This window comes from Cricetulus griseus, chromosome 4 (genome assembly GCF_003668045.3).
Source record: "Cricetulus griseus strain 17A/GY chromosome 4, alternate assembly CriGri-PICRH-1.0, whole genome shotgun sequence".
Taxonomy (NCBI): Eukaryota; Metazoa; Chordata; class Mammalia; order Rodentia; family Cricetidae; genus Cricetulus; species Cricetulus griseus.
Window position 1 is genome coordinate 194,179,480 of NC_048597.1, and position 13,998 is coordinate 194,193,477.

A 13,998-nucleotide genomic window follows, 5' to 3' on the forward strand; every position below is an offset into this window, starting at 1 on the left:
TATTGCATTTCCCACTGAACATGAAGTTATTGCTCCCTATAAATTCAACTATGGCAGACAACTAATTCTATATAGTCTTTACAGCCATTTCTTGATCATGTTTAGTGCTGTATACATGCTGAGTTATATATAAGGTTCAGTGTATAGAACAGATACCATTCAAGTTATCTCAAACACAAACACACACACACATACACACAGAGAGGGGGGGGATTAAATGCTCTTACAATTAGTAACTTGGAAACATGAAGGTCAGAAAACCTCCTTTAGCTTTGACTTCAAATGTGTACGACTACATCTGCCATGACTGCTGCAGACAGTGGAAGATACAGGCCAGCTGTTGCCAACTTGTCTGGAAGAGCCCATTGTTTTACCTGTAGTACCGCAAGAAGGTGCATCTGTGTCCTCTGCCTTCTTAAAGTTTCAATCGATTGCCTTGTGTTGACAAAAGTAAAAGTGCAAGTTGTCAGAGAAACACAGTTCACAAAGGAATGGGAGAAATGGAAATTTAGTTTTTCAGTTTCTGCAATGCTGAAGGAAAGCAGAAAGAGCACTTCAGGTGGAATGGATTCATTGTGCCAGTCAATGTCTAGCACACTAAAAACGATGGAGCTGGAATAATGGCATAACTAATCTTTAGGGTAGACCTCTAGGATGAAAACTTCAAATCTCATCTGGTTGCTTTTTTGCCTTGCATCACCAGGATATTTTCTTAGTGCGGAAAACATTAGGTTTCACTTTTAGAAGGGCTGGCCATAATTCTTCAAGCAAAACCACAGCTTTTTTTTTTTTTTTCTAAACACAAACTTGAGGTTACTTTCTCTTTTGTGATCATGAAACATCTTTAAATTTTTCCTGATTGTAACTGAAATTAGAAAAACGTGAAATCTAGGGACGTAGCTCATGGGTAGAAATCGTGCCTGGTATGCACGAGGCCTCAGTTTAGTGCCTGTCACTGAGAGAGAAAAAAATAGATGTTAAATATCTATGAAACTATGTCTGAGGAGCTAATGCTCTTAACTATATAATATGCCTGTGGAATATGTTGTTCAGGATGCCCAGATGAAGGACATTAGTAAGGTAAGCCACAAGGTGGGGCTCGACTTGTTAGCATAATGCTTGCATACCATGCAAGATGATGGCATCTACCCACTCCCTCATTTCCAAATAGCTAGGTAATCATTATTCTTGAAAGACTGGTTCGTGGAATCGTTTGCTCACAGGGAGGAGAGACTCGGTTAAATCTAATGTATCGCAGGTGACAAAAGAATTCCAACTAGTGCTTTCCCTTTGCCACCCTGGCAAACAAACACAAAGAAAAGAATTCTAAATAGAGAAAAGGAACAAAGAACTGACTTCCCTGAAACGGAAAGGGAGGATGGTTGGGTAGGGAGGGAGGGGGCAAGGGTGAATTCAGATAGCTGAGGAGGAAAGAGCTGAGAAAATAGCTCAGTGTGAGAGGTAGCCCATTCTGATGAGATGGAGAGCAGGAAATATCCTGCCCCAGTAGTCAATATATAGTGCACCAACTGGTGAGGTACCACAATCATACAGCCCAACAAAATAATTTCTACTTCCACGAGTTTTTTTTTTCCCCTCATATATGGGGTACTTGAATTACATATATAGAACAAATCTGTAAATTTAAGGTTTTCTTTTTTTATAGCTGTCCACCTTATCTTTTATTTTTAAAAGCCTGCAACTTAGCTGTGTCCAAGATACGTGTAAGAATTCTGGTGCATTTGTTAGGAAAAAAATCCCTTTATGCTGTCAGACAGAAATGTAGTCGCACAAGTGACAGGCCATCTCTGCCCGTCACCCATTTGCATCATCTCTCCTGTGTAGACCTTATTACACAGTCGCCTCAGAAACGGGAGAACCTGCAGCAGACAGACACCAGCCTGGCAGGAAGCCTGCAGCCTGCCGAAGCCTACAGGAGCAAGCCAATGGCTCTGCTAACTATGGCTTTTATCTCAAGCTGGGGAACCCAGGGGCACGAGTAAGCATTGTTGCCAAGTGCCACCCAAGGGACAGCTGTATGACTCGATTATACTGTCTCCTTTCTTTCTTCCTGCTCTTTGTTTGGGAGATAAAACTGGAAAATCACTGAAAGTCCCACAAGTCTTTCACAAATATCCACCTGCCCTAGGATTTTGGGACTCCCTCTGAGGACACTGAGGCTCCTGTCCCTTGCTGAGCAGCAGCCCTCAGTCGCAGACAATAGAATCCACTAGCAAGAGCCCTGACACTGGGAGAGTCCATGTTTCAAGACATGAACATCTTGAATGTTCAGATGCCTGGAGTGTGGAATGGAAGAATGAATGAATTAGTAATGCTGAAGCTGAAACTAGCGGCCAGTCAGTGTCTGTCAGGACATAGATACGAGTGCTGGAAGGTGGGGTGTTGGAGTGTGGGACACTGCAGCCATTTACTATACTGGAAAGGTGGCTGTTTCCAGAGTTTATAGTCAAATGTGTGAATGTGCAAATATTTAATAATTCTCTATTTTCTATTTAGGAAGATATTTTCATGAAAGGCATTTCATGAAAGGATATAAAGAAGGTGGAACCCTTGTTCACTGGGTATATGACTATTCTGTGATGATTCAGAAATTATCAAAGCTATTAAGAAACCCCATCATTTTGGCATTTAAAGTCATCTTCCATGAACTTACAGTAAGGACTGAGTGATTTAAACATGAGATTCTGAGCCTCCTCAGAATTATTTAGAATGATATGTTTCATGTCTGAAAGCAAATAGAACTAATATTTAATAAAAAAAAATCTACCATAAAAACATGTCTTTTAGTTTTTTTGTACTCCTGTAATCCCAGGACTCTGGAGGCAGGGACCAGTGGGCAGTGAGTTCATAGCCAGCCTGAGCTATGTAACAGCAACCTGCCTCAAAATACATACAAAAAAATACATACAAATACATAAATACATACAAAAAAAACCAAACTTTGAAGTAAAAACTCAGAGACCCAAGATCTAGTTTCATTGCTTTTCTGTGTAACAAGTGGTCAACAGAAAATAAATTTGAACAGAAACAAGCTGATCAACAAAGAGAATCATTTTTCCCACGGCAGTAGTATATTTATTGTGCTGAAATTGACAGCAGGGAATGAAGGGGTCTGGGAAGCCAGTACAGAATGTTCACAAAGATTTACAACATCTCTAGTCATTACACACTGGCGAAAAAAACAAAGTGGTGAGCCTTTTAGACCACACTATCACTGGGTGTGCTGCTAATTTTCTGCAATGTTCATGACTGCATGCCTCCGGGGAAAACGTAATCTCAATGCACAATAAATATAGTTTACAAAATATTCGGAAAGTCTGTACAAACAGCAGACATCCTCCTCCTACACATGCAGTTTTGACAAGTTGGAAGATTCAGAAATATTCATGCTATTTTTGTCACATTTTCTCTTTCCATATGATCCCTCTGTGACATCCCATAACAAATTAATCTGTCTTTAAAAAAAAAATGTGGAACGTCTCTTCTGCAGCTGTCAGTTGTTCGTTTCTATTACATGAAATACGTCTTCTTAACAGTTGTTCGTTTCTATTACATGAAATACGTCTTTTGTAAACACCGAATTTGACACCGAGACCTGACTCAGTCTCACATTTTCTCATCTTGCATTAACAAGTAACACCTTGTACCAGCAAGCACTGAATTTATCGATCATTAGCACCAAGGAGTCAAGGTATTGCACCAAAATGCGTTGTTGATACTTCATTTCTAGTTAATAAAGAAGGTTTTGCAATGTCGTCACAGGGGAAATAAACATCACTCAAAATGAGACACATTGAAAGAGATGGATAACATCACAGAAATGTCTGGTGTGTGCTATTTGTATGTAAATAAAAGAAAATAAACAAAAAAAGTAAGTTTGAAAGTTAAAATTAAATTTTACATTAGAGGACTCCTTGATTTTTTTAAGTAAAATTTATTTCATTTTATTTTATTTAAATGTTCTTTCCACAGAAGAGGTAGGTGTATGTCCACATATGAAAAAATCAGCAACAGCCACAAATCAAAACAAGGAAAGCCTGATATAATCAATATACCCTTAGAGTTCTAACTGCATGTAACTGTGACTACCTTAGATGTTACTAAACAAAGACATGAGTTGTTTCATGTTTCAATCATTCAATAATTTTAATCCTCATAATACATTTCTGCTAATAATACGAGTATTCAAAGGCTACCTTCCTCATCACAAAAATAAAAATAAAAAAAAAAAATGTTTCCCACAGTGATTTGCGCCGTTAAGTCATGGTGGCCTTTGGGTCACAAGACAGGATTTTACTGTTATTCTTTCTTATTTTCACCAACACCATCATCATCATCAAGCCTCTAAGATTCTACAGAGATTAGCAGAGTTTTCAAATTTAATTACAGCCAAAAGGGACTATTCCGACTAGAGGTGGAGAGATTTGACCACAAGGGTCAGTAAGTGAATCCAAATTCAAATGTATCCACAGCTCTATCTCTGGACAAGAAAATGTCAGATTTGCAACCAGTGGGGAACTGGTGATTTAGCCAAAAAAAAAAAAAATTTAAAAAAAAACTGCGTTTCTGTGATTATCTAAAATTCAGACTGAAGAAGGGGTGAATGTAAAGATGGGTGACATTTTCACCCACTGAGCAGGTGGGTGTGAACAGGAGGAGGGGCTCCAAGGTCACGTTGGGATTGCTTTGGTCTGGACAACATCGAGGCTAACAAAAAAAAAAAAAGAGTTGAAAAATAAAAACTTCATAAATAAAACATCTGGGTTCCATTTGGAAAGGTTTGCTCAGTCTGAAGGTGCATGGAACACACCTGCCTCTCTCCCTACCCCAGACCCTCTGCTTCTGTTGCCCCTGAAATTTTATATGACACAGGAGTTTCCTCACTGTCAACCGGTGAAGGCCCACGTCAGTCTACTCTCCTTTTGGCTTTCCGTTTTTCTGGGGTTTCCCGTTTTCTAACACTAGCTGCTTTTCTGACTTGTTCACACCGTTGGCTGAAATACCATTCGTGGCTGCCTTTCCGGTTTTGGATTGCTTGGGCTCATTGTATGTCCGAGTGTAGAAGTTGAGAAAGAGGAATATGAAGCTGATTGCGTAGGCGATCAGAGCCCAGTGCATCCACTTGGGGAAGGGGCAGTCAGTGTAGAGAGACAGGGCTGTGTGCCCAATGGTGACGTGGAACTGAACCTGGAAAACAAAAGCAGCGGTGCGGGGAACATTTAATCGGGGTAGGAAAAGGCTTCTAGGGCCGGTATCACAGTCTCCTACACAGCGCTATACTGTTTGAAAGGTCAATAGTCTCTTCCTTGAGATCACAGTTCCCATACCACCTGCTAAGCAAAGGCATTCTAGTGATTTCCACGGACCTCCTGCCCATCGCAGCGCTTTTGGATTTGTTTTTAAAAGTGATGTGATAGCCATCTGAAGCTGCCCCTGTGTTTGTTGACTCTCTACTGTCTGTCTAACTCTCCATTAGACTGTAGCTCCGGGAGGCAGGGCTCTCTCTGCCTTGCTTGTTGACCATTCCTGAGTCCCTGGCACAGAATGTGGACATCTGAATAAGGGTGGCCGAGGAGAGGAAAGCAATGGCTGACAAGAGTAAAGCAATAGTAATTGTAGGCTCTTTAATTCCTACAGTTTAGATTTCTTTTTTTCTACTAAGCTGTCAGCAAGCCAATACATTCACTCTATGTTTTTTTTTTTTTTACTATTATTAAATTTTAGGCAAGAACGCTCAAAAAAAATGGGGTTCTTTGGCATTGTCATACATGTACATCACTGTAATTGGCTCAGCCTCCTTCTCCTAAATACTCCTCCTTCTGCTGCTCCCATGTCATATGAAGCACATTCACCTTAAAAAAAAAAAATGAACTTGAGCTCATCAGGCTGGCTCACAGCCTTCCCCTGGCAGCTAAGGGCCCGACAAGTTCTTATCAGAATGAACACCATTCTTTCAAAACTTATATTTCCACTAAAATCAGTAAACCTAAAACATGTAAAATCAGTAAAACCTTCAATTTTATGAATCCTCAAGAAGAGAAAATTCAGAAGGTAGACATGCTCAAATGATAAACGGAAATTCTGGCACGCTACTCACTGAATGGTCCGAGGCAAAGAGTTACAGGTGCTGTAGCATTAGCAAGGGCTGCCTTTGGGTAAGATCCATATATGATTTAAGAGTTTGGAGCAAGTCTGACTCAGAAATTGAAGTTCAGTATCCTATCTGTAATGGGCAACTACAGTTTCTTTGAGGAAGACAACATACCCATATATTCATTACATTAAATATTAAGGTCATTTGTTCCACACACATCATCAGTTTATATTAAACTTAGCAATTCCCATGGCAAAAATCCAAATTTTTAGGACTTTTGATTTCACAATGACTCTTAGAACTTGTACCACCGAAATAGGGTGTGTATAGGGTGTGATTGAGTGTGTTGTGGCTGGAAGAGAGCCCGGGGCAAACCCCAACAAAAGAGACTAAACAATTTATATGATTTGGGTCACCTTTTCATTGTCTTGGGACCACTTATCTCTCACTGAGAGGAATGAGTTCTAGAAACTGTATCAAACTTCCACAAATTCTGGAAGTTTCTTGAAGCATTTCTTTACTAATGAATCCTTCACAGCCAGCATTCCCCAAAGGTTGTGGTTCCTGTTTGGTCAGACAGCTATGTAGCAACTCAAGGCAGAGATGGATATTTCTAAATGTGATCCCACTGATAAAAATTGTGTGTACACTATGATTAAAGCATATTAGAATACACTCTGAAGCCTGGAGATTAGCTACCAGCTTGGATTTGCATTTTCAGTTTGATTACAAGGCCACACCCAAGTTCTCAGCAGTGCTTTGATGCATGCACTGGGGTGCAATGAGAAGCCTTACAAGGAGGAGCTGCTGAGAACCGTCTGCCTGGAACTCTAGGAGTTCAAATCCTTGGCTCTGCACTTCAAGTAGCGAGTTTTACAGAACTAGAAGAACTTCTCTATCCTGTGTTCAATCCCTTCCCCTACCTGTACCCTTCCTTGGCTTTGTGCCTTCTTTGCTATGTGTATAGGGTCTGTTAATAAGAACTAAAACATGGAGAAACTGGAAACTTAAGCAAGAACAAAAACAAATGGAATAGTAACTTAGAAGAGAAAAAACAGTATTTTTCTAGTGACCCATGAATCTATGTACTTTGTGGCATATTTATATTTTAACCATCCTTTCTGCGGGTAGTTTTACAGACTTTCAGAGGGACAGGTTCTGAATTCCAATCTTTAAGGGTGTTGTCAAGCAATCGGCTATGGCCAGTCCACCCATGAGTGATTAAGTAGAACTAACCCAGCCTTGACTCTGCACCTTGCATATAAAGTAGATTTTGTGATGGAAAACAATCTAAAACAACTTAGCACTAGACAAATAACAAACTCCAAGTATATTAAGTATTTGATTTTGGCTACAACCAGAAATAACTTTTCAAAACATCCAACTCACCAGCTGCAGCATGGTAAGGTATCGCTTCCACCAAAGATATTTCTGGATCCAGGGGCCGAATGCAGTCAGTCCATAGTAGGAGTACATGATCACATGGATGAAAGAATTCATCTGGGCCCCAAAAAATGCTGTTGAGAAATAAGAGGCAATTGCAAGAAAAGTGTTATCAGGCAATGAACGACACTGAGATTAAAAAGTGAATAAATCTACATTACCTTCCATTTTAATCTCAAATCTAGGTTAAGTAATACTAAGGGGAAAACTTCTCAAATTAAGCTTGATTTTTTTTTTTTTTTACAATTTAGCTTTGAGGGTTTCTTTTAAAAAAACATATAATTAAAAACATGTATTGTTAAAATGCAAAGCGTTTTTGAAGTGGTAAATTTTCAAATGGGATACCTCAGCGAGCTTCAGCAAACAATGTAAAATGCTGCTGCCTCCTACTTTCCTCTATTTTAACCCAACCTAACAGTAATTCCTTGGAGAGAGGCTATACTGTCTCAGTGTTTATGGAGACTTGTAATACATTACATTATAGTCTCTAGAGATACCAATGTGCACACCGGCGGCAAAGTAATACCCATTTCTTAGGTCTCTACATAGTGTTAAACGTGACAGCATTACATACATTGAGTGATGAATCTGTTTAGTTTATGCAGATCTAGTCGTATCTTACTCAGTCAAACGCAACAGAATTCTTTCTCTTTAGAATATTAAGTATAATGCCTTTCATCACGATGTGAGCTGTGGGATCAATTTACATTTACTAAATGTCCTCGTAACTCAGTGTTTCACTTTAAATTTACTAGAAATTCTTAAGTGTGAAATGCCTAGGTTTTGAATAGTGAAACAAAGGCACCCTGTGTCCAAAGTGGGCTGTTCCCAACTTGGCATGTATATCACCCTTAGTCGACAGCCATCTGAAAGACTAGACTAGAGGCAAATCTCTACCCAGCTGTGACTTCGTATCCTCTTTAGCATTAATGGACTATGTAAAAGTTCACTTGAATGAGAAGCAGTGGGGTCACTGAAGTTCTGTAAGCTGAGGGCTTGGACTGAAAATGAGGCATTGTGTGTCAGTTTCTATCAAATCAGAATTACCGTTCCCCACTCAATTAACACTGTTTTTTGGCATTTCGGCTTAATGGTTTATGCTCATCTTGGGGGCAAGTCTTTAGGTGCTCAGTTCTTCACCGATAAAGAGCTGACGTTTTTAAGAAGTGAGATGAACATGAATGGAGGTGATTACCCATGAAAGCAAGTTCAATGACCCCCCTAGGTAAACATGCTTCCCCTACTTGGGGACCTCAGACAGGCTGGCGGCTTCCTCACCTTGGCCCCCTGCCACCCACTTGATTCCAATCCACCACAGTGTGAACATGGTGCAGTGATGGTACACGTGAAGGAAAGAAACCTGGTTGTTTTTCTTCCTCAGGATAAAAAACACTGTATCCAAATACTCAACTCCTTTTGACACAAAGTACCACCACAAGGCAGCAGCTATCTGTAAAAGGGAAGGAAAGGAATATTGTCAAACAAAATCTCCCTATATTGTGGCCTTCTACAAGGTATTAATAAATGCAGAACAGTACCCGCACAAAATGTACAAGGTGTGCAATCATTCTGCCACCAAGTAGGTTTTTTTTTACCTAACCACGTGCCCACCAGAAGACAAATCCAAAGCTTTCTCTAGTTAGAGCGGAGCAGTGGCCAGCTGCTGAGCACAGACCTAGCCACAGTCACTCTGCTATGCTTTGCAGCTTGTAGAGAAACCAACATACATGTATATAGTTCAGGGCTTCCTACAGAGCCTACGTTTGTGTAGCAGCTCATGTCTTAACATCTCTCCCCATTTCCTTTAATTGTACAGGGTTTCTAATCACTGTAGCCTGTGTTAGTAAAATCTTTTAAATGATCAATTTAAAACAACAGCTATTTCCTAGGTCACAAATATAATCCTGTTTACACAAGTAAGTCTTTTCTGGGGCTCTAATTAAGACACCAGATGGTACAAAAAGATTATGTGACGTGCTGGGGGATTAAGGTTCCACCAAGAGGTGACCTCTATATATGATTTAAATCGTTCTACAAGGGTCTGATTGTAACAATGAACAAAATGTAACTTTCCCATAGTCAATATTTTCTAAATACCATACACCACATAAATATCATATATAGAAATTTTTGAAAGTCAGTTCACAAATGAAGTGTATTTACAAATCTTTCCGTGAGAGAAGGCTAAGATGCCTTCCTCAATTTACACCTGCATCAAATGCCTTACAATGAGTTTTTGTTTGTTTGTGTTTTTTTTTTTTCTTTTGGAAAACACAATTCTTTTTAAGTGCTGGAATCATCACCAGGGCTTCATGGCAACTTAAAGTTCTTAATTCTAGAATCACGCAACACTTAGAATAAGCATTTCCTAACATTACAATTTTAAAACATGGAGGAAGAAAAAAGAGAGAGAAAAAGAGCAGAAACAAAAGAAAGAGTTATGTTTAATCAGCTGACAAGCCTTTGCTCAACCTGAGCAATACTGTTAAAAAACCATGATACTAGCTGAAAACCTACTTGACTTCGTTTAGTTTATCCACAGTAATCCTGTACTTAATGCCCCTGCTTCCGTTGCTGTAAGATGAAGTAACTACCCATTTTAGCATGGTAAACTGTGGGACAAAGTCTTCATTTTCCTCCCCGTGGACCACTAAGCTAGCCCAGTTCACATGTAAGTTTATTTCTGCTTAGTCACTGAGCTGTACTGGCTACCTTTGAATGGGGTACGTCAAAATGAGAGTTGACACCTCGTGGTGCATGCAACGCTTCCAAAAAAGACTGAGTAATGCTCATTTCACCATGTTCACTCTCAGACCGGATGGAGAGGTGGGCAGAATGAGACTCCAAATGCAATCCACTCAATTGTCAGATTTTTTGTTCTAGGTAGTTTTCGAAATAGTTCGGTTTTTTTTGTTTTGTTTTGTTTTTTGTTGTTTTGCTTTGTTTTTTTTTTTTTTTTCCTGAAAGAGTACTGCTCAATCTGACTGTGTGGGAAATCCACTCACTGAAGTTGGTGAAGTCTGTGAGTGTCGGCAGAGTGAATTTGAAAACAGCAGGATGGAGACTTTGCAGCTTTACCCTAATAATGTGAACACACTGCCTTGTCCAAGGGGCTTTCTAAGCGTCCTCCTGGGAGAAGGGAAGTCCGCCGCCTCCCCTTTTCCCACCTTTAACAAGAAGCCAGCTCCCAACTTAGGATATTCTTTAGCAATACAGTTATCAGAAAAAAAAATCTTTCTCATATCCTATGAATCTGAATGAAGCAACCTTGCTCATTCTCCCAGCCACGCCCTGGGTTTTATTTTCTTAACTGTTTCTTGACACACTGATAACCTGCCTCCCAGTCCTCAGCAGAATATGAGCGCTTTGCAGGTTGAGACTTACTCTATCTTCTTGCTTCTGTGGTCAAGGCCCTGCCACTACATACAAAGAATGCAGACTCAACATGCATTCACTGAGTGGAATGAAGCCAATGTGACCAGCAAAGGTGTGACTTTTCATCTGTCTACAAGCCTTTTAGTAGGGAAATTACACGGACATGAAGTACTAATGATATTACAATACTTTAGTTATGGTTCTTGGTAAATGTCTATGTATCTATTCCCTAAACTCATGCCAAAAAGACATTTTTCCCAATGAATGCTATTACACATGTATAGTAATATTGCACACATATATAAAACAGATACATGGGCTCTACAGAACATGCATTTGTATGTAAACTGGGTTTCAGTATAATTTTTATGGTCAAAGATACAAGAGTTCATTAAATATTTAATAATTTTTTCTCTCTTCCACTTAAATGATAATTTTACTAATATAGGTAACTGTAAAAAGAAAATGTAGCATTATACTAGGAGTGGTTTTTTTTAACAAATTTAATAAAGACCAACTTCATACCCATACATATTATCTTGTGTCTTCCTAAATATTATATAATTAAAATATTTTCCTCAAATAAGTTAAGCCTACTTTCTGAGTTTCTATTTTTGACACAGAACTTTACAAACAAAATTGGAGATAGGGTTTCACTATATAACTCTGACTAGCCTGGGATTTGTTATAGAGCTGGGTTGTCCTTGAACTCATAGAGATCTACCTTCTCCAGTGCTAGAATTAGAGGAGTGCATTACCGTGCCTGGCAAAAATCGAAAATACCTTTACATCAAACATGGAACGAACTATTTTTAAAGTATTGTATACTAGCAATTCAATGATGTTCATCCTTACAACACCAAATAGAGCACACTGGAGGTCTAAGAACAGATTTTCCAATGATGTGTTTTAAAGAAAAACAGAACTTTCTCAACCCCACTCAACACAATTCTCTCCCATACAACAACATATTTTTATATACTGAGAGCCCATAATGTTAAACTGCTTGTAGTTATCAGTGGTATTCAGTGATATACTTACCCTGACTTCATTAACGTTATTAGAATAATCCACTGTCTGACAAATATAGCTGTATCCTGCGTTGTATGATCCCATGAATAGCTGGGAACAAAATGAGTGAAGGTTTAGTAGACACAGCATTGAAAACAGTAAATCCAAAACACAAGTGTTTTGAAAGCAATTATTTTCCTTAAAAACTTTTCAACTGCATTAAACATTTTAAAGTTATTTTCTCATTGTTTTGTGGTGTGGGGGATCAAACTCAGGACTCACATACATTGGGCAAATGCTTTACCAATGGAGCTACATCCCCAGCCCTTGAATAGACATGTAATATATTAACAATTCTTTGTGTGGAAGCTTTTACTATAATTTTAATACAGACCAAATTAAAAAACAAGCATATTATTTTTCATAAGATATCAACTCCATCAAATACATAATATTCATTCATTATTTAAAGAATAATTTATCAGTTCCTATCGTTAAACTTGCTTAGGCAAGACCTTACATATTTAACAGTGCACTATTTCTATAAACATAAGAAAATACATTCAATGTTTCTAGACCAATAAGGATGCCAATTCTATACAATGCCAACTCAATTGAAGAGAAACTTTTACAGTCACTGTGCTGTCTAGTTTTATGTCAGTTTCACACAATTTAGAGTCAAGTGGGAAAAGGGAAGTTCAATTCAGAAAATGCCCCCACCAGACTGCCCTGTGAGCAAAAGTGCAGAGCACTTTCTTGATTGATGGTTGACACTGGAGGGCCCAGCTCAATATGGGTGACGCCACCCCTGGGCTGTTTGTCTTGTGTGCTATAAGAAAGCAGGCCGAGCAAGCCAGTGAGCAGTGTTCCTCTGTGGCTTCTGCTTCAGTTCCTGCCTTCGGGTTCCTTCCCTGACTGTCTGGATTGTTACCTGGAAGTGTAAGATGAAATAAACTCTCTGCATCCTGAGTCAAGACCTGTCTTGACTGTCAAGGTGTAACTGATTTACATCTTGATCCAAAGTGGCGTGTGCCCAGCAAACTAAGTGAAGGTATCCAAATAAAGCAAACCAACGTGTCTGTGAAGCTGAGATCCTATTGGCCCAGTTGTTGTTGGAGGCTTGTCTAAAGAAGGCTTAATTTTCTTAGTGCCTGTAGTTTGGTATCAGCTCACACAGAATTTTAAGAAGTCTCGTAGGAACGAATTCCTTAGACTTTAGTAACTTGAAATGTGCCAATCCTGCCTGCAGGATTTTCTTTCAAAATACCCTGGAGAATTTGCTGATGTCCAGAAAAGGGTGATGATTAGCAGTCACACCTGCATGACAGCCAACTCCTTTCAGCTCCAACACACAACACAGTAAGTTACATAAGATGACAGCGTGAAACTGGTACTTCTAAGTACCAGTTTGGGTGTCGGGCCTGAAACTGATGAAAGAAGTGCTCCAGGTAGCTCCTCTGGCTTACTAAGTGCTAAATGTGTGCCGGGCATCCTGAAAAATCCCCTCTCTCACCTCTAACAACAGCCTTCCTTACTTGGCAGGTATGTCCCCATTTGAGAGATGAGAAAGATGAAACTAATAACAGCTGGATAACTCCCAATGTCAAAAATAAGAGTATGCTGAGAATCCGTTCTATGCTTCAAAGTCCCATCTAAACAGCTACCCCAAACTCCATTTCCTACTTCTGCTACCTAGAAACTCTAAAGGTCAAAACTACACTCTTCGAGTAGCTAACAGTCATTCTTCGGTGCAAGGCTGCAATGCAGTTTCAAAGTGTCCCATTTTTACATCATTCCCAACAATCCTGGGGAACTGTTAGAGTGACATTAATAAACCTACCTCTCTGAAGATGAAAAGGTTAAGCAAAACCATGCCAAAATTATAGATTATGAGCACTAAGCGCATTTGAAACGGCTCCCGGTCTTTCATCCACTTTGGACCCAGCCACACGAACAGGAGATACAGTGTGCTTATGCTTAGCGTCGGCCATGGAGACTGCATGAGCGGCCAGTTTTCTACGCGTTTATCTACGGAGAGAATGGAAACAACCTGA

General features: G+C 39.4%; 1 protein-coding gene across 1 annotated transcript in view; it reads right to left on the reverse strand.

Annotated features, from left to right (window-relative positions):
• Window positions 1–3,070: 3,070 nt before the first annotated feature.
• The window catches only part of Elovl4 (ELOVL fatty acid elongase 4), a 29,074-nt gene continuing 18,146 nt past the window's right edge, over window positions 3,071–13,998 (reverse strand). Inside the window, exons 2-6 of the mRNA XM_027411043.2 lie at window positions 13,785–13,972; window positions 11,975–12,055; window positions 8,837–9,008; window positions 7,505–7,632; window positions 3,071–5,208 (exon numbers count right to left, since the gene is read on the reverse strand). Of these exons, the coding sequence (XP_027266844.1) occupies window positions 4,933–5,208; window positions 7,505–7,632; window positions 8,837–9,008; window positions 11,975–12,055; window positions 13,785–13,972 (845 nt within the window). The 3' untranslated portion in view covers window positions 3,071–4,932. The remainder of the gene's footprint in view (window positions 5,209–7,504; window positions 7,633–8,836; window positions 9,009–11,974; window positions 12,056–13,784; window positions 13,973–13,998) is intronic.